Below are 23780 nucleotides of genomic sequence, written 5' to 3'. Positions count from 1 at the left end.
GGCAAATGCATAGGAGGCGCGATGACCGCGGCAGCGCTTGTGTCGTCGTAGTATGGTGGCGCTACTGTGGTAGGACATCATACACGGTTTATAAAAGTGGGATGCGCACGCTAAAGCTCTTCGAGGAACCAAGAGGTGGCGAGACGGTTCAGCGTGCTCACGCCGGAGGGCCAAGCAGAGAGGCGTCGACAACAGCAACACGAATACAACCAGCAACAGCACGAATGGTGCATGATTTCATAATGTATGCAGTCCATGTATGCATCCTTTGTTTTCAGGCTAAACAGCTTCGCTGTTAGTCAATCCCCATATGAATGTTGCGTCCCCAAGAATTTTTTTTTCCATTTATGAACACAACCAGCTATCTATATTTCATATGGTTATTACTTGCTGCTGCATTGATATCCCTTGATTACTTGTCTCTTCCTTTAAGATCATAGTTGCTGATTTTGATTTGTGGATAGCCGCGCTGCGCTTTGGAAAAGGGGTCACTGCGCTTCGTGGACATTCCACGGCCATTCTTAAACGGCGCCTTCTCCAGTAGAGGCTCGACGCTGTGTTCAACTGGTTCATATCTGTAGTAGAATGAACAAACTGGTTCGAGTCTGGGACTACGGTGGCATTGAAGTGCTATAGCAACGGTTGCGAGAGATACTACACGTAGTGGTTTACGTACCGTGCAATTAAGGAAAATATTTATTAGACCAATTATTAAATCGTCTCGTCAGTTTCAGGCGTTATCATTTTTCCCGTGCATATGTAAGCGACCATTTGGAGCTTCCTAAATTGGAATACAACCATTGCGACAGTGCATGATACGAATTATGTGCGTGTGTGTGTGCGCGCGTGCGTGCCTATCAGTCTTTCTCAAAACTACGGGGTTTTACGTGTAAAAACCGCGTTTTGATTATGAGGGACGCCATAGTGGGGGGACTCCGCAAATTTAGACCACCTGGAATTCTTTAACGTGCACCTACGTCTAAGTACACGGATGCATTCGCCTCCATCGATATTCGGCGGCCGAGGCCGGGATTCCATCCCGCGACCTCGTGCTTAGCAGCCCAATACCATATCCACTTAGCAAGCACGGCGGGTACATCATCCTTTCTACACGAATTCCTTGTACATTGGTCTAGAGCCCTCCAACGCCGTGCTTTGGGCAGCATGAGGGCCGTCTACTGATAACGCCTGTTTCAAGATGGCTTCCATCGGAAGAGATCTGCCACACCGCAGTGCATCAATCTTTTATTTTTTTTTTTGTCTTTCAAGCTCACCGCAATGTATCACTATTTTTTTATTTCAAGTTACTGAGGCTTGCCTTCACCCGCGATAGCCCACGAACGCTGCAGAATATGGGAGCACGGGCGAAAGGGGCACGTGGCACTACACTAAGTGGAAGCGCACACTGACGCGTATTATCTGCAGTTTTGCACTGCGGGCTTGCGGCACCTTCGCTGCGATCGCAGCTGTTCAAGCCTCGGTGCCTCAGTAACCAGCAAGACGAGCAACATTATGACAGTTCCATTAATGGGGCAGTAGGTGATCACGTGCAAGCTGTCTAAAACCAAGCTTTATCAGAAGACAGCCACTGTCGAGCCCAAACTGTGCCCGAGCACTCTTTACAAGTGTGATGACCACTGTGCTTGCTATCACAAGAAAGTATGCAGGCAGAAGGAAATATAGATTTATTCGAAACCATGATTGCACTATGTCAGGAACATGGACAAAAAGCCGAAAATGCGCGGCTTGGCAAAGGCACATGTTCCCTCTAAATACAGACTACGTAAATTGTACAGCTCTATGTAAAAACGAGAGAAACACCGCTCCTTTCTTATCAATTCAGAGCTTAAACACATGCTCAGCACCGCACAATGCCCTCCCGTAGCTCCTAATGCAATCTGCTCGTTTTCCGATCGCGAATTACGGTAAAAGTTTTTCCCCCAGAAATATACATTCTTTTCCTAACCTCAAAGCACAATTCCTTAAAAGTAACTGGAAAATAAAAACAATTTGAGCTGTGCAACTAAATTACCGTTCCATAGCACTGAAAAAGCCACACTTACAATGAGAAAAACTTGATAAGCCAGGTCCTGACTAAACGAAATAAAAGTGGTGACGGCGCATTATAGTTGCAACTCCACCGCGCCGCGACGTGAGCGATTTTTAATGCGTCTGCCAGGTCCCAATTAAATTTTGTTGGTAAATATGGACAAAATTGTATTCTAAAAGCGTCAAAGATTTACCTTGGCAAGTTTCAAGTAATTTTAGTGGGCCGAAATATTCCTATTAGGAGAAAACACGAGAGTGAATCAGAAAGTCATCGCCCCTATTTTTTTAGCTAAATTAGGAGCGTAAATCCGAAGTCAACATATAGATTCCCAGTGGTAGACCTTCCTTGGAACGGCCCGGCCTTATATTCTGGTAGATCAAAGTCACCACACTGATGTCAGTTCTTCAAGATGACGGTTGGGCTTCACACGACGATGGCGTACGATCAACTATTTGTGATTCGTTTTCCATGAAACAAGGGACGAACGCCCATCGAAATTTACAGGGAAATGCAGTTCACGTAAGGGAGAAGGTGACTCCCTTTAAGTGCTATGTGGTGGTGCTGCGAGTTTGCAAAAGGCCATGAGCACTTGTATGGCAATGAACGTTCGGGTGTAATAGCTGTGTCTTACCAGTACTCACCTACGGGGCAGAAACCTGGAGGCTTACGAAAAGAGTTCCACTCAAATTGAGGACAACGCAATGAGCTACGGAAAGAAGAATGATAGGTGTAACGTTAAGGGATAAGAAAAGAGCAGATTGGGTGAGGAAACAAACGCGAGGTAATGACATCTTAGTTGAAATCAAGAAAAAGAAATGGGCATGGGCAGGACATGTAATGAGGAGGGAAGATAACCGATGGTCATTAAGGGTTACGGACTGGATCCCAAGGGAAGGGAAGCGTAGCAGGGGGCGGCAGAAAGTTAGGTGGGCGGATGAGATTAAGAAGTGTGCAGGGAGGGCATGGCCACAAATAGTACATGGCCGAGGCTATTGGAGAAGTATGGGAGAGGCCTTTGCCCTGCAGTGGGCGTAACCAGGCTGATGATGATGATGAACGTTCGGGGAGGACGCGGGCAACGTTGACTGCCGACAAGCTCCGCTCATTTCACTGGCGGAGTCCGAACCACCCGCCGTAAAGCCCGAACCTCGCTCCTAATTAGTTCCCCGTTTCGGGTGCATTGAAAAATTTTCTGGCAGGACAGGGGTTCACGTGCAACGATGAAGCCTAGACAGCAGCCCGACGGCGGTTACACAGTCAGCGTGGCTAATTCTACCATAGGCGCAACTCAAATTTAGTGCTGCGATGGAACAAATGTCTGAACCGGTGTGCGAACTATGTGGTTCAATAGTGTAAGGTGCGTAGAATAGTCCATATATTTGTAATTGCCTGTATTTACTTGAATTTGGCTAATAAAAAGCGCGGGCCAAAACTTTCTGATACGCCCTCGTACTTTGTAATATGTGACATCGCATTCATGTACTGGCGCTTGAGCTTCGGCGTGAAGTTAAAAAAATCAAACGTCGGCTTTCATTTTCTAGTGCCGTAATGAACTTCTTGTCGCAAAATTTGCAAAAAGAGGTCTTTTGAAGCACGAATTTATTAGTCTAAATATGATTTACTGTTCTCTTTATTTTACGTTTTAACCGTACGGCATGTCCTGAACGTGAGGGATATACTTTTTTGTGACAATCGGAGCACGTTATCGCTGATCGTTGTTTGATGTCTTGCTGCAGAGTGTCTCTGCACCACTCCAGGTGGTGGCGCATGTAGGCTGCTGTAACTTGTGTAATATTATTTGTTTTTAGTCCGCACTTGTCCTTTCGTCTGTTTGGTAGAACATCATATATGCTTTTTAATATTGGTGCCATCAAGCAGAACACGCACACTTGCCCCGATAGTTTGATTTAAAAAGAATAGTGTTCCAAAACGCACAACGTCATTATTGAAAGCCGTATAGTATGATTTCATTGCGCCATAAATCACAGAAGGAAATTCATCTTCAGCTACATTTTGCGCTAATTCGAATGACGCACAGTTGTTTGTGGAGCCGTATAAAAACGGAATTTTTTACAGCCCCGCTTTGTCAATAAAGACTGGCTAACTTTGTAAGGAACGTGGTAGTAAAGTTCATGCTAAACCCTATAACAAGCACAAATGCATTAAACCTTTTTTATTCTCTTCAAGCTAACGTTCTTAAACGATTAAAATAAATCGATTTAAACAACGATGCAGCTGGGAACGACGAAGCCACACGGTGTTTTATGGATGTCGTCAGAGGTTTGTTATTTGAATGCTTCTGCCTTGCAGATAAATACAATACCACGAGTGTCTTGAACTCTTCTTCAATCAGGAAATATATTGCAGCAGTGTCTATCAATCGACTTTGTATTCTTGATCGAAGTGGCGACGAGGCACGCAAATGGCAAAAAGAGGCACTCGTTTGTTTTGCTTTCTCTGTGTCTCGAGGTTCAGGAACTCCAGTTTGCCAAAAATGAAATACGAACTAGGAAAACACTCAATCACACCTCATGCTGCGAGTCATCAGCACAACACCATATTCACTCCACCACAGCTGTGCGATACGTATGCCACATGAATCCAGTAAAAAGCCTCTGTGCCTAATTGTGTCAAACCAGTTAACACTTTCGCAAGCTTCTTTATGGCAACGTGACATGCAGTAATCAAATGCGCACGTGCTCTAACCAATAAAGTGCAGAGAAGCCCCTATTCACAGATTTTTTTTCTTTTTCTTGAAGTACACCCAGGTCCCAAGATCGTGCTGTTGCTTCTTCGCCTCAAAAGCCCAAAAAACAACGCACTGCCTTTGCCAGCCCCTCCCCACGGGGCAAGCGTGACAGCTGCACCGTCTCGCAGTCGGCCTCGGTACTGATGCAAGCTTCGGCTGTTCCACCGAAGCGATCACCTGACGAACGACCTGTGCCAGCTGAGGCGGATATTCTGCTACAAGGAACGCCCAGCCCGCGCAGCATCGCGTTTGGAGAGGCAGGGGTGAGGATCGCGACATGGGTCAGCACACAAATTTTAAAAACAACAATTTGCTATGAAGCGAACTGGAGTGGTAAGTGCCATAATAATCGTATATTTTTATGTTGACGAAAGTTTGCCGACGAATATTTGACCGTCAGGCATTATGGCATAAATATTCAATGGAACCAGAGCTGGGAGCGAACCCTCGATCTTTCGTGGGAGTCGATACCACTACCTTTGGTGTTAATTAATTACTCGATAAAATGTCTAGTTGCAGAAGTAAACCTCCACAACTTCTGTGTATTTGATAAGACGTGGTGATTTGAAAGAAAATAATTCTGAGGTACCTTCATCTCTCTTTATTTTGTGTACGCGAATATGAAATCTGTTTCGCGGAATTTCCGGCTATATATGTAAAATATACTTGTTTACAAACAAGCCTGAAAGTTGGGAAAGCTTGTTAATGTTCATCCTGAAAAGCCGCGCGAATCGAACACGGATGGAGAGACGAAAGACGCGGACGACCGCTGCAAATAAGTAAAGTTTATTTGTTACCTTGGCGTTATGTACATGGGCTACACAGACTCGGAACAAATTATGCGTGCAACTGCAGTATCCTTTCAGCACCCTGGTGGGTAAATCGTAAATCGCAATATGTGCAGCAAAGGTTAAAAGCATAAAAAAAGTTCGGGCAGGATCTAGCTCAGCATTGTTGGCGACTGTAACGTAATTATCATTTATTCAGTTAAGCGAAACATCGTACTGACCCTTCCAAAACGCGTCGTGAAGAATGTGTGTACTGTAGCCGGTCTCCTTTTTTGGTCTTTAATTCGATATGATGGGCTTAAAGACACCTAGCAAAAGAAATAATACATAAAAACTGGGTACATTGGTCACAACGATATGTTAATGAAGTATTTAATAAAGGGAAAATGAGACATCCGCCCAATCGCAGCAAATACAACAAAATAAACCCACACAGGTTCCTCTAAAGAAAATCGTTACTGTTGAAGGAAAATTCGAACTCAACTGCAAAGGTTTTCTTTTGAGGAACCTGTGCTGTGTTCCTTTGTAGGAATTGCTGTGATAGGGTGGGTGTCTCGTTTTCCCGATGTTAAAAACTTCTCTCCAGCTTGCGGGTCTGCCCAGAACAATTGCGTCAAAACTCTTACGTTTGCTTCGAGTTGTTCATAAGTTCGACTTCGCCCTGGCATCTGGTAGCCGCCTGGTTAGCTCAGATAATGGAGTGGATGCCACAGAAAGACATGGGTCCTGGGTTCGAGTTCCGGACCAAGGCGAATTTTTCTTCGACTGTGAGGCTTTTTTTTTTTTTTCAGGGAACTCGGATGGGTTTTCTTTGTAGCAATTGCTACGATTGGGTGTATATCTCGTTTGCTATTTATTAACTTATTTCCACCTTCCGGGCTTCCGCAGAACTATTACAAGCTAATAAAGTATATACAAGCGATACATACAGGTACATAAAGTCGTAATATGAACATAAGGGGTAAACAGGTTAACACACGCGAGTCGACTAGCATACATTACTTGTAATCCTTACAAAAACATAAAAAAATGGTAATGTTCCTGGGAAGGCCGTTCAAGTCACTAGCTTCACTGTAAACATGATAATAATGATCACATAGCTGCTCTGGTTTGATGTGAATGATCATAATAATACGATTTCTTGAACGCGCTTTAACATGGGCCAAAGACCAATAGTCACTTGGCCTGCTTGAAACAAGCAGCTAATCTATACATATCTATGAGGCAAATATTTTGCCTATATCACCTTAACCTTTCTCTCTCGTTTAAAACTACTAGATATAGCGATCCTGAACCGCTACCTATGCCTGTAACGGATGAGGTCGTATCATTTCGTCCCCTGAATTTTTTGCATTAGTACTAAAACGTATCTTGCTTATTTCGACTGCTGACTGGCCAATGCTTCCATCCGCTTTAAATCCAATTGCTTCTGGAAGGTGGATCTTTCGTGCGGCTCTCGCTGGGTGAATGCTATCGCCGTCCATTAGGAAGTGCTGAGTTGCCTCCGTATTTTCGCTGCACCAGACACCGGCCTTGTTGCGAATATTTGCTCCGCTACGTCTTTCTCTTCAGGCAACCCCGCTCGGACGTCCAATAGAAAGGCACAACCCTTTGCGTTATCCGACATATTTGCCTTCTCTCTACATATTTATATTTTTCTTACTTCCTTCTCTAAGTTGCCGAGGTATATTTTTGTTTCCATCGATTACATCGAACTTATGCCTCTTTTTCTTTTACTTTCTTTTTAATGACTCCTGGTTATCTATTTAAACTTTCAGTTACCTTGTACCTCGTAGGCAAGCTTGTTGACGTCATTTTCGTCCTGTATCTATGTGGTTTAGGTAGAAATATCACTGCCCCTCCCCCTTATTTTCATCCATGTTTGCGACTCTCTCTTCGAAACTAATTTTGCACTGCGCTTCTCAGATTAAAAACAAAAGTCCAACAGATGTTACCCTGCGCTGCCTCATTCGTGGTTTAGCTTGACTCTACAAAGCCAACCGGCCTCCGAGCGTACAAATTTTTTGGCGAACTTCGAACCCCGACAGGATGCCTGATTTTAGGCAAATAATGACATTTGCGAACATAAGCGCTTGCAGCATTGCTCGCTTTCCAGATTGCTCGCACCACTTCTTATTCACTCTAGCCTTAACGTTCCTTGATTCATAATTGTTGCATTCAACTTTCCCTTCACTTTTAGATTAACATGGTTTGTGTTACAATTGGTCATTTTTTCGTTTATGTACACATTTAGGCATTTATATTGCTTGACCATGGATAAGGTATTGGTGATATATATTACTATGCGAATACTAGTCTTTCATAAATACCTAAATTCTCGATTTCTTTTCTGCTAAGCGGAACTGGGCTGTATACAGTCTGTCAAGGACTTTCTGTGTTGTAGCGCGAAAGTTAGCTGAATATTCTAAGGGCCGAAAGCTGCAGTAGTTTCTATGGAAAGCTAGCAGAAAAGTTTTAACAGAATGTTTCCGTCGGCGCGGTATGTTCTTAAGCCTTGTATGGACAGCAACGACGCTCAATACAAAATGGAAGCCTCGGAAGCCATCGATCAATTCACAACGGCGTTCCGCATGACTCCTTTCGCTTGAACAAGCGAGTAAGAATTCCCGACACGTGCTAGCTGGAACCGTAAGGAATTACTTACTGTAGAAACGATATATTAGCAGAAAAGCAAGACCTGTTTCAGGTAACACATTAGTGTATACAAGAAAAATAACTCTCTTGCGCTGCTTTTTTGGTTGCTGGATGGTACAGGGATTCGTTACACTGTTCCCTCGTCGAGCGATGTCGCATGTCATGCTTGCACTGCTTTCACAGACAAATTAAAAGTGAAATGATTTGATTCTGAGGTAAAAAGGACGCTCATTTCTGTCGATGTGAAACACAATGTTCTCACTCCCTCCAAAATTAAAAGGCTTATTGCAAACTGTATACAGCTCTTTAAAAAAGCCAAACTTTGTCGGTGCGGCGCCACGTATAGGGTGTTCCAGCCATGGGTAGCCAAGGTTTTTTAACAAAAAGTATATTTAAAGTATAATTGGATTAGGAAGAATTGGGGATGAGAGATAATGGAGAATACCTTAGGAACTTGCGATTAGCTGATGATATTGCTTTGCTTTGTAACTCAGGGGACCAACTGCAATGCATGCTTACTGACCTGGAGAGGCAAAGCAGAAGGGTAGGTCTCAAAATTAATCTACAGAAAATTAAAGTAATGTTATACAGTCTCGGAAGAAAACAGCAGTTTAAAGGGAAGCTGAAGTGGTTTTCAATTTCCATGAATTGCTGGGATTGGGAAGAACAGACCTAATAATTTACGGTTCCGAAATTTTTTTCTTCGTTTTGTTAATATAAGGGGCGGAAATCGCTTTCTAAATCACCCCCGCGGACACGCCCCCATCGCTTCCCGGAGCGCCGGGTGAGGAGGTTACCAGAGGAGAGAACCGGCGAGAGTGACGTCACTGGCGGGGACCGAGCTGCCGGACCGGCGTGCTGGCATGCCCTGGCATGCCTCTTTCAGTCCTGCGCTTTTCTGAACGACGCTACGAGAGATTTGCCGCCGCCGCCGCTCACGTTTGTTTTGCGATTTTCGTAAACTGTTCTTTCCTTCTGTGCTGCGTGAGTGCCTACAGCCAAGGGCGCCCAACATGCCCTCGTTCTGCGCAGCATTCGGCTGCGCGAACACACGCGGGCGAGACGATGTGGTGTTTCACAGGTTCCCGAAGCACAAGAAGCTTGCAGCGCAGTTCGGTGAGGAGAGATAAGTTCGTGCCGACGAAATCAACTGTGCTGTGCTCGGACTATTTCCGCGATAGCCGGATAGCCTTACGACAAATGCGGAAACGCGTTGTTGCTAGCGTTGCTATACTCCGTTTCATACATCAGGTGCAACGCTGTGGAGGCTTCAGATACTTCTTGCAGTGGCTGCGTTGGCACTTAGAAAAAGTTCGGTGTTTCTTGACCCGATTTTTGAGAAAACTTTTCATATATAAGCTCAGTTCTGAATGAAAAAAAAAAGAATTTACCCATAGAAATAATCCGTGTACTTATACGGCTGCTAACACGTTCTTTTAAATCAATTTTCTTTTCGGCATTCTTTAATTGCAGCCCGTCGCGGCAGCTTCACGTGCATGCTCGCGCGAGCAAATGCCGCTGGCACGCTGCGAACCATAGACGGAAACGCGCGCAGTAATAAATTTTGGTAACCGGACTTCGTGCGTAGCTTCCACAGCGTTGCACCTGAGGTATAAATTTCAGTATAGGCCTGCCTAGTGACATTCGACGTACGGTTGCAGTTATCATGTTTACCACACGGCGTTGCTAAAACTGCCTAATATCTTTACGTCAACACTAGCATGGAGCGCGCATACCGTTTCTTGATCGAGCCACAATCGCAAAGTCGTCGAATCATATTCTGAATATTGCATATATAATCCCCCTGACCATCTCGATCTGGATGTGTCTGATAAGCAACTTACATGACTGTACCTCGCAGCACTGCATGTGCGCGCTTTGAAACGCGGCACTTATGTTCGCGATCGTGTATCAACGCTCAGAAAACCACGGGACTTCAGACAAGCAGCGGCAAGGTGCTTGACATCGCGGAATTGTACCCGTGTTTACAATCTAATGAGAAGTTAGTGCTTCGGCATTCTTCCAGCAGCAAGTTCCCAGTGACACTTTAGCGCATTTTTTCTCCCGTCATTGGAACGTGCAGCTACATGAAAAAAAAAGCATACGTAACAGCTAAGATTTCCAGCGCGCGAGAAGGTGTACACATCGCTCTCGCTTTTGGCACACTCAACATCGTCGTTGCCGCCATCGCTTTCCGTATCGGCTGTCGGTCCGAACATGTACGGGGAAAATACAAGCTGTCCGAGACAGCGAGAACGTTCCATAATGCTTACAACTCAGCTATGCAGCCGGAACAGAACAGCGTGCTACGCTCTCAAACGGCGGCATGCGGCGGCGCCGACCGGCGACTGCCGCCACTGACGTCACAGCGGCTCCGACCAATCACAGGCAACAGCGGCGTTCGCGCGATACCCTGAGGCGCTGGTGCGCGTTTTCATGAAAAAACAGCCGCTTGCGCTTGTTTCCGCCCTTTTTGAACGAGATATTCGTGTTCAGGGAACTCAAAACTGTAGAATGCCGCAGAGAACTCATTTTTTTCGAAAAGTGTTTCAGCTTCCCTTTAAGATAGGTGGCGAGGCACTGGAAGTGGTAAGGGAATACATCTACTTAGGGCAGGTAGTGACCGCGGATCCGAAAAATAAGACTGAAATAATCAGAAGAATAAGAATGGGCTGGGGTGCGTTTAGCAGGCATTCTCAGATCATGAACAGCAGGTTGCCATTATCCCTCAATAGGAAAGTGTAGAACAGCTGTGTCTTGACCAGTACTTACGTACGGGACAGAAACCTGGTGGCTTACGAAAAGGGTTCTACTTAAATTGAGGACGACGTAACGAGCTATGTAAAGAAGAATGATGGGTGTAACTTAAGCGATAACAAAAGAGCAGATTGGGTGAGGGAACAAACGCGAGTTAATGACATCGTAGTTGAAATCAAGAAAAAGAAATGGGCATGGGCAGGACATGTAATGAGGAGGGAAGATAACCGATTGTCATTAAGGGTTACGGACTGGATTCTAAGGGAAGGGAAGCGTAGCAGGGGGCGGTAGAAAGTCAGCTGGGCGGATTACATTAAGAAGTTTGCAGGGACAACATGGCCACAATTAGTACATGACCGGGGTAGTTGGAGACGTATGGGAGAGGCCTTTGCCCTGCAGTGGGCGCAACCAGGCTGATGGTGATGATGATGATCATGATGATCATGATATTTAATATACGCATGCCGCAGCTACTATTTTAAATCATACGACGTTGGGTCGTCAGACCTCTGTCGACCAAGCACCGTAGGTACTGAAAGTATTAAACCACGTTTTTAGGTCTCATTTTTGTGGAACACCTTGCTTATCTTTACCTGGGACAAGCGGCATTTTCTCAAGTGTGTGAACCTTCTGCATCGGACACCAGTAGCGCTACGTAGGCCACATACCCTTTGGCGCAATGATCCAGTGAACTTATGTTGCACCTTTTGTTCATTGCGGATGTAAGATGTTTAGGGACCCACATCACTCTTGTCCACTCGCTTTTCCATGCCGTTAACAAAAAGCGTGTCCAAGAATGGATATAGAGGGAATTCGCGCGTAAGTGCTTTGTGGATTTCCACTTGCTTCTCGCACTTCCGGACTTCCAATGATTTGGACTCGCTTCTTCATATATATCCCCCCTTAAAAGCCCCATGCAACGGTCACCTATGCATTCTGACATATATCCTCTTCGACAAGCTGCTCCATCAAGCAGGGCCGCCGTGAAGGCAGTGCGTATCACGTGTCCCTATAATTATGACCTAGTTTCTACCCCGTTTCCATATCCCATTGGATGAAGATGTTGTGCTCCTGCTCACAAAAGAGCGAGATGACGTTATAACACACCATTAGGGAAGATAGGACTGCCGTTATTGAGTAGACCGAGCACTGGCGTCACCACCAGAACCACCTAAGAAAGTGGAAACGGCACGCGTTAGAGAGACGAGAAGACGAGAGAGGGAGCAAGAATAGAAACAATAATTTAAAGAAGAAGGCACCGTCGCCGCTTCCTTTGTCGAGATAGGCGTGTATTTACAACAGCGTATATATAGCGCCGAAGTATAGGCGCAAAGACACGAATAACAGAGGCGCGCGGCCGAGGTGCCTAAGCAAAGCGTCGAGCATTCTGATGCTGTTAGAAGCGTACGACGTGAATGGCGAGCGTGGCTTACTTCGGTGCCAGGATGCAGCCCCTTAGCTACCCTGTCTGCAGCAAAGAGCAGATAATGGTAACACTGTTAAAATAAAAGGTGTGTCTGGGCCGCGTGCGTTGTAGCAGATATCTCGCTGAAGTACTAGTGGAGACCGGCTTGTTGTTTAAACACCTATGCGAACGCGTATGCCATCTTGCTCACTCGTACAGCCGAGAACAATATAAGAGCATGTGAGAGCAACAGCTTATTGTACCCCAACAAAAGCAGTTGATGAAACGTGGTATGCGAAGTTTAAGCATGAAAAAGATAGTGGTGAAATCATCAGCGTGAGAACAACGCAAGTAAGTAGAAATGCTACAAGCTCATTCAATCCAAATAAAAAAAAACACTTTATTTATGGTCAAGCGCTAACGCAAGGCTTAATGGTCACGAAAGCTTTGGGAGTGTCGTTGCTTAACAATATTTGCCTAATGCGCAATACACGTATCTCTTTTAATAAAACATTGCACCATCTAAACATCAATGACAATTTCAAAGACCATGATTTCTGCAAAAATAATATGACGGCAAAATAAAGGTAGATGCCTTGCGCGGAGGTGAGCATGGCCTGTGTGGCATAGGCGCATTCTGAGAAGGCGCTGTCGAGGTAGGTGTGAACAATATCGGCTAAAAACCAATGATGCATTCCCTTCCTGTTATGAAGACTCTTTAGGAAAAAAACTACATAGATTCTGTCGGATGTGTCGGAAGCTATTAACTGCCGTTAGCATCATTAAAGAAATGCTAATAACCTTGGCGAACACAAGAAGAGTAAATGGGAGATCCAGAAAGAGCAAAAGGTTTATCTCATCTTTTTTGACGGAATATGGAAACCAGTGATGAGTGGGGCACGCAACAAAAAGTTGTGCGTATAAAAATGAAAATTTCCGGTTGTCACAATGGGGGAAAGCCGCACCGCTGCTGAAGAATGGACGGCCCTCCCCCCCTCCCCGCCAGGGTAGCGATACACCACATATTATAGGCTTGAAATAGCCAAGGAGCCGTGTCATAAGAGCGTCAGTGCTTTTGAATTTGGAAAGTACAGCCCGCTTCTCAAAATATACATTACGGCTATCATCAGAAGATGAGGATATGAGGTTTTGGCGCATTGAACTGGAGATTTGATGGCATGTAATGCGATAAAGAAATACATAAACAAATTGCTCATTCCAAAGTAAGTGTGTACGGAAGCATCTGCAAATAGTATACACTGGCCACATGCAATTGCTGAAGAAACACGTGCTGAGAAGATGTGCGGGATGTATGGGCAGAGGGTAACCACCGCTTGCGAGAATGATATAAATGCCGGATTCTTATCTGTATCGTTTCCTGGGGCCATTTGAATTAGGTCACCAACTGCGCTATCTCCACGGCCACAATATTCCCTACAACTACTGTGCTTTTTTTTTTTAAATACAAAGCAAACTTGAGACACCAGTTCGCTGAAGGTAGATGTGTTAGCTTCTTTGGAGGTCATCTTTGAGTTTCTAGCGCAAGCACAACGACACGGACATAGAGGCACACAAGTGCCTCATGTGCCTGCTATGTCCGTATCCTTCTGCCAGTGCTACAACTAATCAGAAGATGACCAGTTTGCTGCCGCATTCGCGTATACGAATGACAATATTACCCGAACCAGGGCAGGAATACGAGACAAGCCTTAAAGCGTCCCTGAACCACTTTTCGTCGGAGTCAAGAAATACATTTGAAATTAAATTGTAATGTTTAAAAACTACCTTGACTTCAGCAGAAGTCGTTACTGGCAATCAAACGTCAGCTATTATCTGTTCGCGGGATCCTGCTCCTTCTTCAGTGCCTTGATCTGCGAAGGCTACGGCGGAGCGGGGCATCCCCATAACCATCCGACTACTGAACGTCACAGTGACAGGGAGTTCAACTTTGATTTTCGATGTTCACGTAGACGCCGCTATTTCCTATCTTGGCGCCCATGACGTAACATGTGCCATTGTGTTCAGCGTGCTGCAGTTCACTCTGCGAATGGACTCGTGGCGGCACCCCGCGGCGGCTGCGGCATCTACGCTTCGCAGCAGAGCGCAATTACGTGCAACTCTAGTGCGTTCGCGCATCGTTTCCTTTGTGCACGACAGGGCTTGAGCGCGCGCTCGCTCTAATAAACTCCTGTCTGACGCTGCTACAAGGTGCAAACCGGCTTTGTCTTGCACCGGCCTGACAGACGAATAGTAGCGACGTCCAACGTGCACATTTCGAAGCACTGTCAATTGCTCCATACGAAGCGAAGTCTGTCAAGGTGTCTGTCCAGGAACGGCGAGGAGTGACCGTGGGCTGGAAAGCGTGCGCGTGGTTTGCCCGTAAGTTTCACGTGGTTCGAGGCTAGTTGAGTGCCTAGAACTAATCGAAATTTGTTATGCCCGACGGCGAAGATACGAATGACCACTCTGGCCCAAGTTTCTTTCTTCTGTAGCCGGCCGGGGCCGAGCGTCAGCTAGCGATATTCGGCTTCTTCCAGAAGTACGTAATTATTACCGAAATTCGAGAGCTGAATTCGCTTACTTCGGTATGTCAATTGAATTGCGTCAGTAGATATAAACAGTAGTAGCAAGCAGAAGCGCGCTAACTCCAACACCCTCTTTTAGGTATTGGCCAATAGCAGTCGCCTGCGGTAATAGGCTATATGACCTAATGAAGCACCCGAAAGAGTCGGGAGCTTTCTGGGAAAAACAGACAGCTTGAGATAGAGGTGAAATCACGCTCAGCTTGCGAGCCGCTCGCGCCGCTCACGACTGCAAAATTTGGCTGAGAAATGTTCGCAGCAGCGTATGCCATCCGCGCAGTGCGTTTTTCACCAATCTCGAGGGGTGGTCCAGGAACCCAATTTTTCCCATCCAAACTTATCGTTATAGGGCCGTATGCATGAGCGTTGGTAACATTTTACTTAAAAACGTGGTGAGGCGTCGTGCCGAAAGTGTTCATCCTTTGCCTAAAGTAGGTAAACGGTGATTAGGTTAAATTCCTTGGAATTTAGACGTTTTTACCTTTTGTTTCTGTTGTTGCTACACGCCTGAAATCATTAATCAATGCAATGGCAAACGAAGTGTCCACACAGAAAGGCAAATAATCAACGGTGTAGAAAACGATAAACGAGTTTCGTGTCAAGTTCCATGAGCGTAATAAGGTTTATTCTGGTCAAGGTCTTGACGACTGCCGCAGCAGTGCTGTCCTCCGTTCTTACGGACGCCGAGAGAGTAGCCCCAATTATCCTTTCCTGGCTTTTACGTGCGCACCACTGCACTCGGCAACATTGTTTAAAAAATATTTACCATCGCCGATGAATAAAGTGTGTACCTCAGTTCCCGAATTTCGGCCACATAATAAATCTCATGCATCGAAGTGTTCAAAATTTGCGCACTCCTCTTGCGGTAAATGCGTAATCTTGCTTTCTGTGAATTGCTTCAGCCAGAGCTTCTTGAGATGCCCGTAAATGCACTCGAGACGCGCTTCTCACCGCGCTTCTCACCGCGCTTCTTGCCCCTCGATGCACTTCACGTCTATTCGCGCACTTCTTTCACGCTCGGAAAAACACTTTTATGTAGAACGTATTGTCATTGCAAATGAACGCGGCATATTCACAAAAAATAGGCACTGACAGCTTCATTTTTCCCGCGGGAAGAGTCGTTTGCGGCAGAAAGGGGAAACTTTTTCGGTGCGGAACGGCACATTGTTAATTTGTGTGTTTGTGTGTGTGTGTGTGTGTGTGTGTGTGTGTGTGTGTATGTGTGTGTGTGTGTGTGTGTGTGTGTGTGTGTGTGTGTGTGTGTGTGTGTGCGTAATAAAAAAGTGAAAATTGTGACAATTTGTAAACTTATCTTTTCCGGTGTCAAATTTTGTACTTGAGGTTGTTGTTTTTTGGTTAGTAAAAAGATTGATAATTTATTTCATTAGGAAAGTAGCGTTTACTCCTCTTATGACTCCAGCTTCGGTGCAGCATGGAAGAGTGAAATTGAAATACCGTGATGTGGTTGTAAGAAATCCTACATGCATAGCGGAGCACTCTACACATATGAGACTTCACCACTGGCACAACATCTGCTCCCAAGACAACCGGTATCTGTATGCGTCTAGGTATCAATCCTACGAATTTATATAGCAATGCACTGAGCTGCATTTTTTTAATGACCTACGGGCATTTGGCTCGCGCGTATGACATTTGCTTGCGTATATGTGTGTGGCTGGTGAAGTTGCACACAAATGTTATTTAGGATAGTAAAGAGAGTACAGCTGCTTTAGCACACAGTCCAGGTGGCAATACTTTCCACTTTGTCGCCTGGAACCAATTTTGTGAACACTAAGAAAAATTATGTTTCGAGTGTTGTGTCCGTGATAAAGTTCTGATTTGGGTCTTCAGATGCGGATGGGTGCAGCCGCATAGTGGGAGTGTCCGGAACTGTACGCGAACATTCCCCAGTGTGCCGATGGGTGGCGCCAAGCCCCCGGCAGGCCCCCTATTGCGGGACAGTCACGTGGACAGTGTTTTCTCGTCAAGTGATACTGAGCGGTCGCCATCTTAGGCAAGGCTACGTTCATTATGTAAACGTGCGGAATAAAGTAATTCCCAGTACATAACATCCACCGTAAATCGAAGGTATTGTTGCGAAATGAACTAATTTTATTTTCTTGCACTGAAATAAATTTTCTGTGCTTTTCTGTGCTGTGTCGTGTTACTATTTAGAGTAGTTTATTGCATTAAGGTAATAAATTTTACACAACTCATGACTGCAACTTTCATGAAGTACATCTTGCCACGATGACCTCTTTCGGTAATAGTGTCTCTAGTGACACAAGAGAAACTCCTGATACAGCTTCCTGTTGCTCAATACGTGCTACATAAAATTGTTTTTCCGAGCGTGAAAGATGCCCGTGAATAGACGCAAAATTGCCGCACAAGTGGCCGCTCGGGGCCCTTTGCGGGTATTGGCGGGCTTCTTTCACGCTCGGGAAAACACTTTATGCAGCACGTACTGAGCTACAGAAAGCTGTATAGGGAATTTCTCATGTTCCTCTACAATTTTCTCATTGATACTTGTGATCTAATTATAGTAATCGAGAAGTTGATTAAAAATAAGGACTGCCTGTCTTATTCGGCGGAACGCAAAACATAATCTAAGTATCTCGAAGCGACGGCAAGCAACATTACCTTGGTTCTGTCTAGATACGCAACATTTGCATAGTTTTAGGGTTTTGCCCAAGTTAAGTGAAACACCCTGTATATGAGTCTATCGGTGGTAGAATATCTACTCATTTTGTCACGAAATTTAAAAAAAATGAGTCATTCCCACACTGGTGAAGGTGGAGGACAAATGAACCTTCAGCACATCACATGGTTCAACAAAGATACATGCGTTAATTTTCATAATTTGTTATAGGTAGTGACGATAGCTTTATGACTACTGTCATGTACGCTGACTGCTTCGGTTACAAGCTTGACAGATTCTCGGTCAAAGTTAAACCTATACACGGCCATTGTTGAGTAGTTGAGTGACTTGAATTGCTCTGGAACTTCAAGCGAAACTCTTCTAGCACCAACTCAGTGAATAATTGCCTGTCTGGTTTTGAAATGTCCACATTTAAGTCGCCAACAACAGCCACACTGGTCGAGCCATCTCGGCTGAGCCATGCATAGGGCACGGCATTGAAATGCTCGCTGTCAGACTTGGGTGTGCGTGCAGATATATACACAGTGGTATCACAATTACGTCTTTCGTTTGTACGGCCCCCAGCGAGCGGGACTGCCGTCTTTCCAGTCCAGCGTGTATGTTTGTACCCACAGTTGTCGTTTGCGTACATGGAAATGTCTCTTGCTCGTCAGTCCATGTGACGTTCACCAACGATTCTAGTGCACCCATGGACTTGAAACAATGCATGTTGATTTATTATTATTATTATTATTATTATTATTATTATTATTATTATTATTATTATTATTATTTTAGGGGTGGAGTGCTTGATGCCTGCTTCACCTCCACCGCGGGTCGTCCCGGTGTTGCGAAATCTCCGGGTTCGCCCACGCTTCCTTTTTTATTGCAATTCCATGGACAATACCGGAGCATTTCGGCGTCGAGGTCACCGTGATGTTGCGTGTAAAGTACATTGGTGATAACGCCGTCGGCGCACTACGTGCACTGTGTGTGCGAACTAAAACGCGCACAAGGCAGGAAAACGCCGTTCGTGCGATGGGAGGGAGGGGGCGGCGTTCTCCGGCAGCAGCTGTGTATTTCGCTACTGCGGGCAAAAGGATTCGGCGATCGCGGCTCAATCTCGTGCGGGCCAGCGAGGACAGCGGGAAGACAGTGCGGAAGGGACGGGGGCGGCGTTCTGCTCCGGCAGCGACTCCATACTTTGAGCGGCCGCACGTGCCTTACCTTCATAGCGATCTGGAGATGGCACATACCTTTGTGCGTGCTGTTTTCTCGCGGCTCCGTTTGCATTGAAGCGACAGACAGCACGAAGGTTACGTCTCTCGCTGCTATTGCCGCGCTTCCTCACGCCAGTGTTTTGACAGCGAGGGTAAGAGGTCATCGAGTGTGGCGTGTTCATGTTTACCTGTGCGTGCTGAAGCCATGCTTGGTAATTTACTTACGTGACTGCTTCCAAGTTTCTACGGCCGATAAAACTAGTATTTCTAGTTCGTATAGCTCTCAACTATTTTAGAAGCACAGAAAATAAAATACATGGAACTTCAGCCATAGGCAGCTTCGCTGTGACTGGTACTACCCTGGATTAGGTGGGTAATCTCCGTATTACAACTTCTTTAAATTCGCAGGCGGAAGTAGTCTCCAGTAGCGTGAGGACATTCGACTCCATTCCTAACAACGAAGAGCGCAAGCCGTCCAAGTAAGTACCCTGGCTGGTTCTTTGATAATGAAGTGAACAAATTACCCGACACAGTTACACCTCATCGTAGAGTAGTGCTCATTTTCACACACCGTAATTGCCCATAGCGTCATTTGATGGAATCGTCAGTCAACCTGCGCACAGAAGCCGCTGGTGGAATTATTTTAATCTAAGCTACAACGCGTATAATCGGAATTCTCATGAAAGATCAACATTCGTCACTCTAGAATGCCCATACGTAAACTAAAGATATCATTAATTGAGGTAAATTAGTAATTTACGCCCTTGGAATAGCAAAAGAGTAATCCTTACCCAAAGCGTGTGCTCGGTAAGCAGTAAAACGCGCAAGAATGCAGGAACGTGATGACGCGTCCTTGTCCTGCCGGCACCAGCTCACAGTGATACGTATTATACGGAGTGTTCGGGGGCGGAACTCACTAAGCGAAGTTACGAACAAGTTTTGGCGTAAGAAAAACCTTACCCAAAGACCGTATTCACAAAGCTAAATCTGTTCGTAAGATCAGCGAACTTGTGATGCCCGCCGCTGCAAAGACGAGCACTGTAGTCGAAAAAAATACCTATATGGAAGAGCAGCACAGGTGCGAACTTCACTACTTCCGCCAATAGTAAAGCGTAAGTTGGTTCACCAATCCCAAACAGCCGTCGCAGATGACGACTGAAGAAGAACTTCTCCCGATAGGGGGATAACATTCTTACGAACATACCTATGTCTACCTGCGCCGCTTGAGCTGACGCGGGTAAGCGTTTGAACGCACTATTAAGGCTGATTGACCAGAGGCGAGAATTGATAGCCAATGATGGCGCACGCTTATACCTTTGTGGCACGCTCTGATTTCTGCGGCGAACTTATGCCTAATGTCTGATACGCTGTCATTGCTTATGCGCGCAATAGCCCGAATTTTCATACTAATCTTGGCGCTCTATTGGATGTTAGAAGTGTAGTGCGCGTCCCTGACAAAAGTCAAGTTTGTCGGTGCTGTGTTCTGAGTACGTCAGTACTTTTTTTTTATAGTCTGAGGCTCCTCTTGATAATAGTGCGGCGGATTGTTTTTCTTTTTTCAGCGCTTTGAGGCTACCATTTTCCCTGCGATACAAAAAATGAAAACAAAACGCCCAAACGTTTTTAATTATCAAAGCTTGTTGCTGTTTCGCGATTCGCTGTCGTCTTTCGTGCTGTTAGCCTCAGCCTTCTATTGTATACTCACAGTTTCTATTCAGCGCTAAATCGAAGCGCCGTAGTGTCTGTGCCCACGGTTTTGCTCATTCAGTAGCCTACGATGTCAACCAATGTATGGATACAAAGGATGACAATCCTGTCTATTATATGAAGCCTCAATATGATATGACCTCAATATGATGACATGCAAAAATCGAAATGGCCAACAAAATCAAGTACCAGCATTGATACTGAATTCCAACTGTGAGCCACACAATATAAGACTGAGGCTAACAGAACAAAAGGCGACAGTGATTTGCGCAACAGCAACACGCTTTGATGATTAGAATGGACTGCTTGAACAAGATTGATGCTGCAACATACGATAAAGCTCGCGAAGGAAGCAATCAGTTGTCGCGTGAGTACGAACGCATATATACACACACACACACATGCGCACACGTACACATATGTATATATTTACATAACCACACTGACGAGTGTCAGTGAAGACACTTCGTTTTTTGGCAAAAAGGCGTGGAGCATAACGCTGATAAATACGCCACTAAGTTTTTGTTTTGTATGCATAAAGCTAGTATCAGGCAATTGGCCATGGGAAGACCAGACGACAAAAAAAAGCGGCCACATACAACAGCCGTCGTCGTTTTATGATTGGCTGAAGCTGCTTATTCTAACACCACAGTTACATCAGTCCTGGGCAAACTGAAGTCACTCACGCCTTTCATACTATTCGTGTGTTGTTCTTTCTAGTTTCCTCCTCCCAATTAAGAAACCCTTCATAGAAGCTTATGAATTCAGCGTAACAAATTTCTTCCAGGCAGCTACAATCTTACAGTGCTCGGCGCCTGTTATGTGGGAGACAAGTAAAAATAACGGCATCAAAAAAATTTATCGACGACTACGATGCTCCATAATGCGAAATTTGAGCACAGCTGTACACCTGTTTTCCTTTTCCCATTTATTGGGTGGCGCGGACAACTTGTCTCATGCGGCTCGTTGCAAACGCAGCGAAGTGTGGCGCGACTGCCTCGCTAACCGGGAGATGAGAGGAAACGCGTAGTTTACGCGTAGGCGCGATTCACAGCTGCCGCCGCGGACAACCTCCAGTCATGCAGCGCTTTGTTTTCATACAGACGACGCGCACTACTATGGCGCCATCTGGCTGACAACTCTATAATTATTTCATTTAGTATAACTTGCATATTTACGTTCGGCCACAGCACATGTATCCGCAACTTCTCAGGCTTCGCTCTGCCTCAGTGATAGTTTCGGTTTGACATGTTTTTATTACCCACAAGAAAAGTGGAAAATGCTTATGGAGAAAATAGTGAGGCTAGGAGAAACAATACCCCCAATTATATTAACTGTATGCTTAGAGGAAATATTCAAGCTCTTTGAGTCGGAAGGATGAAGGGCGATGAGCAACTGCGAATATCTCAGAAACCTTCAGCTTGCCGATGACATTTTCCAGCTTAGAAACGCTGGAAACACACTGTAACAATTGATTGAGAACCTTTACCGAAAACGTGTAAGAGTGGGTTGAATAATTACCTGCAGAAGACAAAAATGCTGAATAAACTGTCAAGCGAACAAGGATTCATGATCCGCAGTCGGCCTCTAGAGTACGTACATGAATGACATTATCTAGCTGAATTACTCACATTGAACCCTGATCAAGAGATGGCAATTTAAAGAACCATTAAATGGGTCGGAGAGCATACAGCCGGTATTAACAAATAGTGACCGAGAGCTCACCGCTGTCGTTGAAAAAGAAAAGTATACAATCATTCCAATCGCCCGCAGGGGCGTCTGCGTCAGCAGGCGTTTGGTGTGTTGCGACACCACGGACCCGAGCACACGAGGGTTGGACCCACCCGCGTGTAGCCGTGCGTGGCTTAGCCGTGTCCGGGGAAAAGGGGATCCTGGGGGTTGAGCCAATGCCGGGTGTTTGGACCTTTACGGCCCCTCGGCGGCGGCAACACACCCCTTTGGCCTCGGCTTCACGTAGACGGCACCCCCGGACTGACCCACCCGGGGGAAATCGGTAGTTGCCTTTTCCTGTCTCTCTCTACCTACAACCTTCGTCTTTTCCTTACTTTCCACCTTTCCTGTCTCCTTCTCATTTCTTTATTACTTCCGACCTTCCTAGCAGCAAGGGTTAACCTTGTGTGAGTAACCAACCTTGGTTATATCATATTAGGTTATAGCGGCAACGTACAGCTGGCGTTTGCAGGCCCTGTTTTTCAGGCCCTGCAGCGTCCCCTTGTTGGACTCCATGGTGGGTGGCTGGCGTTGCTGCCGAAATTTCACATATATTTATGGATAGCTCTTTTCCTCCATTCCCTGATCGCCCTCAGAAAAGAGGGCGCACCGATGAAGTTTTTCAGTTTTTCGGACGCCAAGTCCACAACTTCCCACGTTTCCACGTAGTTCACTCGGAAAAACCCGGCAAACCAGTGCGCACTATTTCACCGTTCCTTGTATCAAAGACTTTGACTGATGTTTTTGGAGCCGGATATAAGGCGACCAGGATGGCAAGCGGTGATCTCCTCCTTGAGCTCCGCGATAAGAAACAATACGAGCAACTGTCTAAGCTTGTGTCATTTGGGGATAACCAACTAACAGTAACCCCGCACCGTACTATGAACACCACCCGGGGCGTTGTCTCGGACGATGATTTGCTGGAGCTCACTGAGGCTGAGCTCTTGGAGGGCTTCAGTGAACAAAATGTTATAGATGTCAAAAGAATTAGGATAAGGCGAGATGGAAAAGAAATCCAAACGAAACACTTGATAATCACCTTCGGTTCGAGTGTCCTGCCCGAGTCAATCGAGGCAGGATACATTAAGCTCCGTGTTAGGCCATACGTGCCAAACCCCCTGAGATGTTTCAAATGCCAACGTTTTGGCCACAGCTCGCAGAGCTGCCGAGGCCGCCAAACGTGTGCAAAATGCAGTGCCCATGAACACACGTCTGAAGCTTGCACGAACTCTTTGCATTGTGTAAACTGTGATGGAGAGCACGCCGCGTACTCGCGGTCGTGCCCATCTTGGAAAAAAGAAAAAGAAATTGTCACGATCAAAGTGAAAGAAAATATATCATTCAAGGAGGCACGTAGGCGGGTGGCATACCTGCCTAAGAACACATTTGCCGAAGTGGCGCGTCAGGGGGCAGCGCCACAACGGCCTCCGGCGGCTGTCCGACCCACACTCAGTGAGGCGGCAGTGACGCCATCCGCCCCCTCGGCGGCTGCAGCTAA

General features: G+C 45.8%; 1 protein-coding gene across 1 annotated transcript in view; it reads left to right on the top strand.

The window, feature by feature from the left end:
• Positions 1 to 23780, top strand: part of LOC135897114 (uncharacterized) — a 58769-nt gene that overhangs the window by 28057 nt on the left and 6932 nt on the right. Inside the window, exons 4-5 of the mRNA XM_070521386.1 lie at positions 4810 to 5062; positions 19253 to 19323. Of these exons, the coding sequence (XP_070377487.1) occupies positions 4810 to 5062; positions 19253 to 19323 (324 nt within the window). The remainder of the gene's footprint in view (positions 1 to 4809; positions 5063 to 19252; positions 19324 to 23780) is intronic.

Source organism: Dermacentor albipictus, chromosome 7 (genome assembly GCF_038994185.2).
Source record: "Dermacentor albipictus isolate Rhodes 1998 colony chromosome 7, USDA_Dalb.pri_finalv2, whole genome shotgun sequence".
NCBI classification, from domain to species: domain Eukaryota; kingdom Metazoa; phylum Arthropoda; class Arachnida; order Ixodida; family Ixodidae; genus Dermacentor; species Dermacentor albipictus.
Note: the sequence above shows the minus strand (reverse complement) of the source record. Positions and strands in the feature narration are given on the sequence as shown.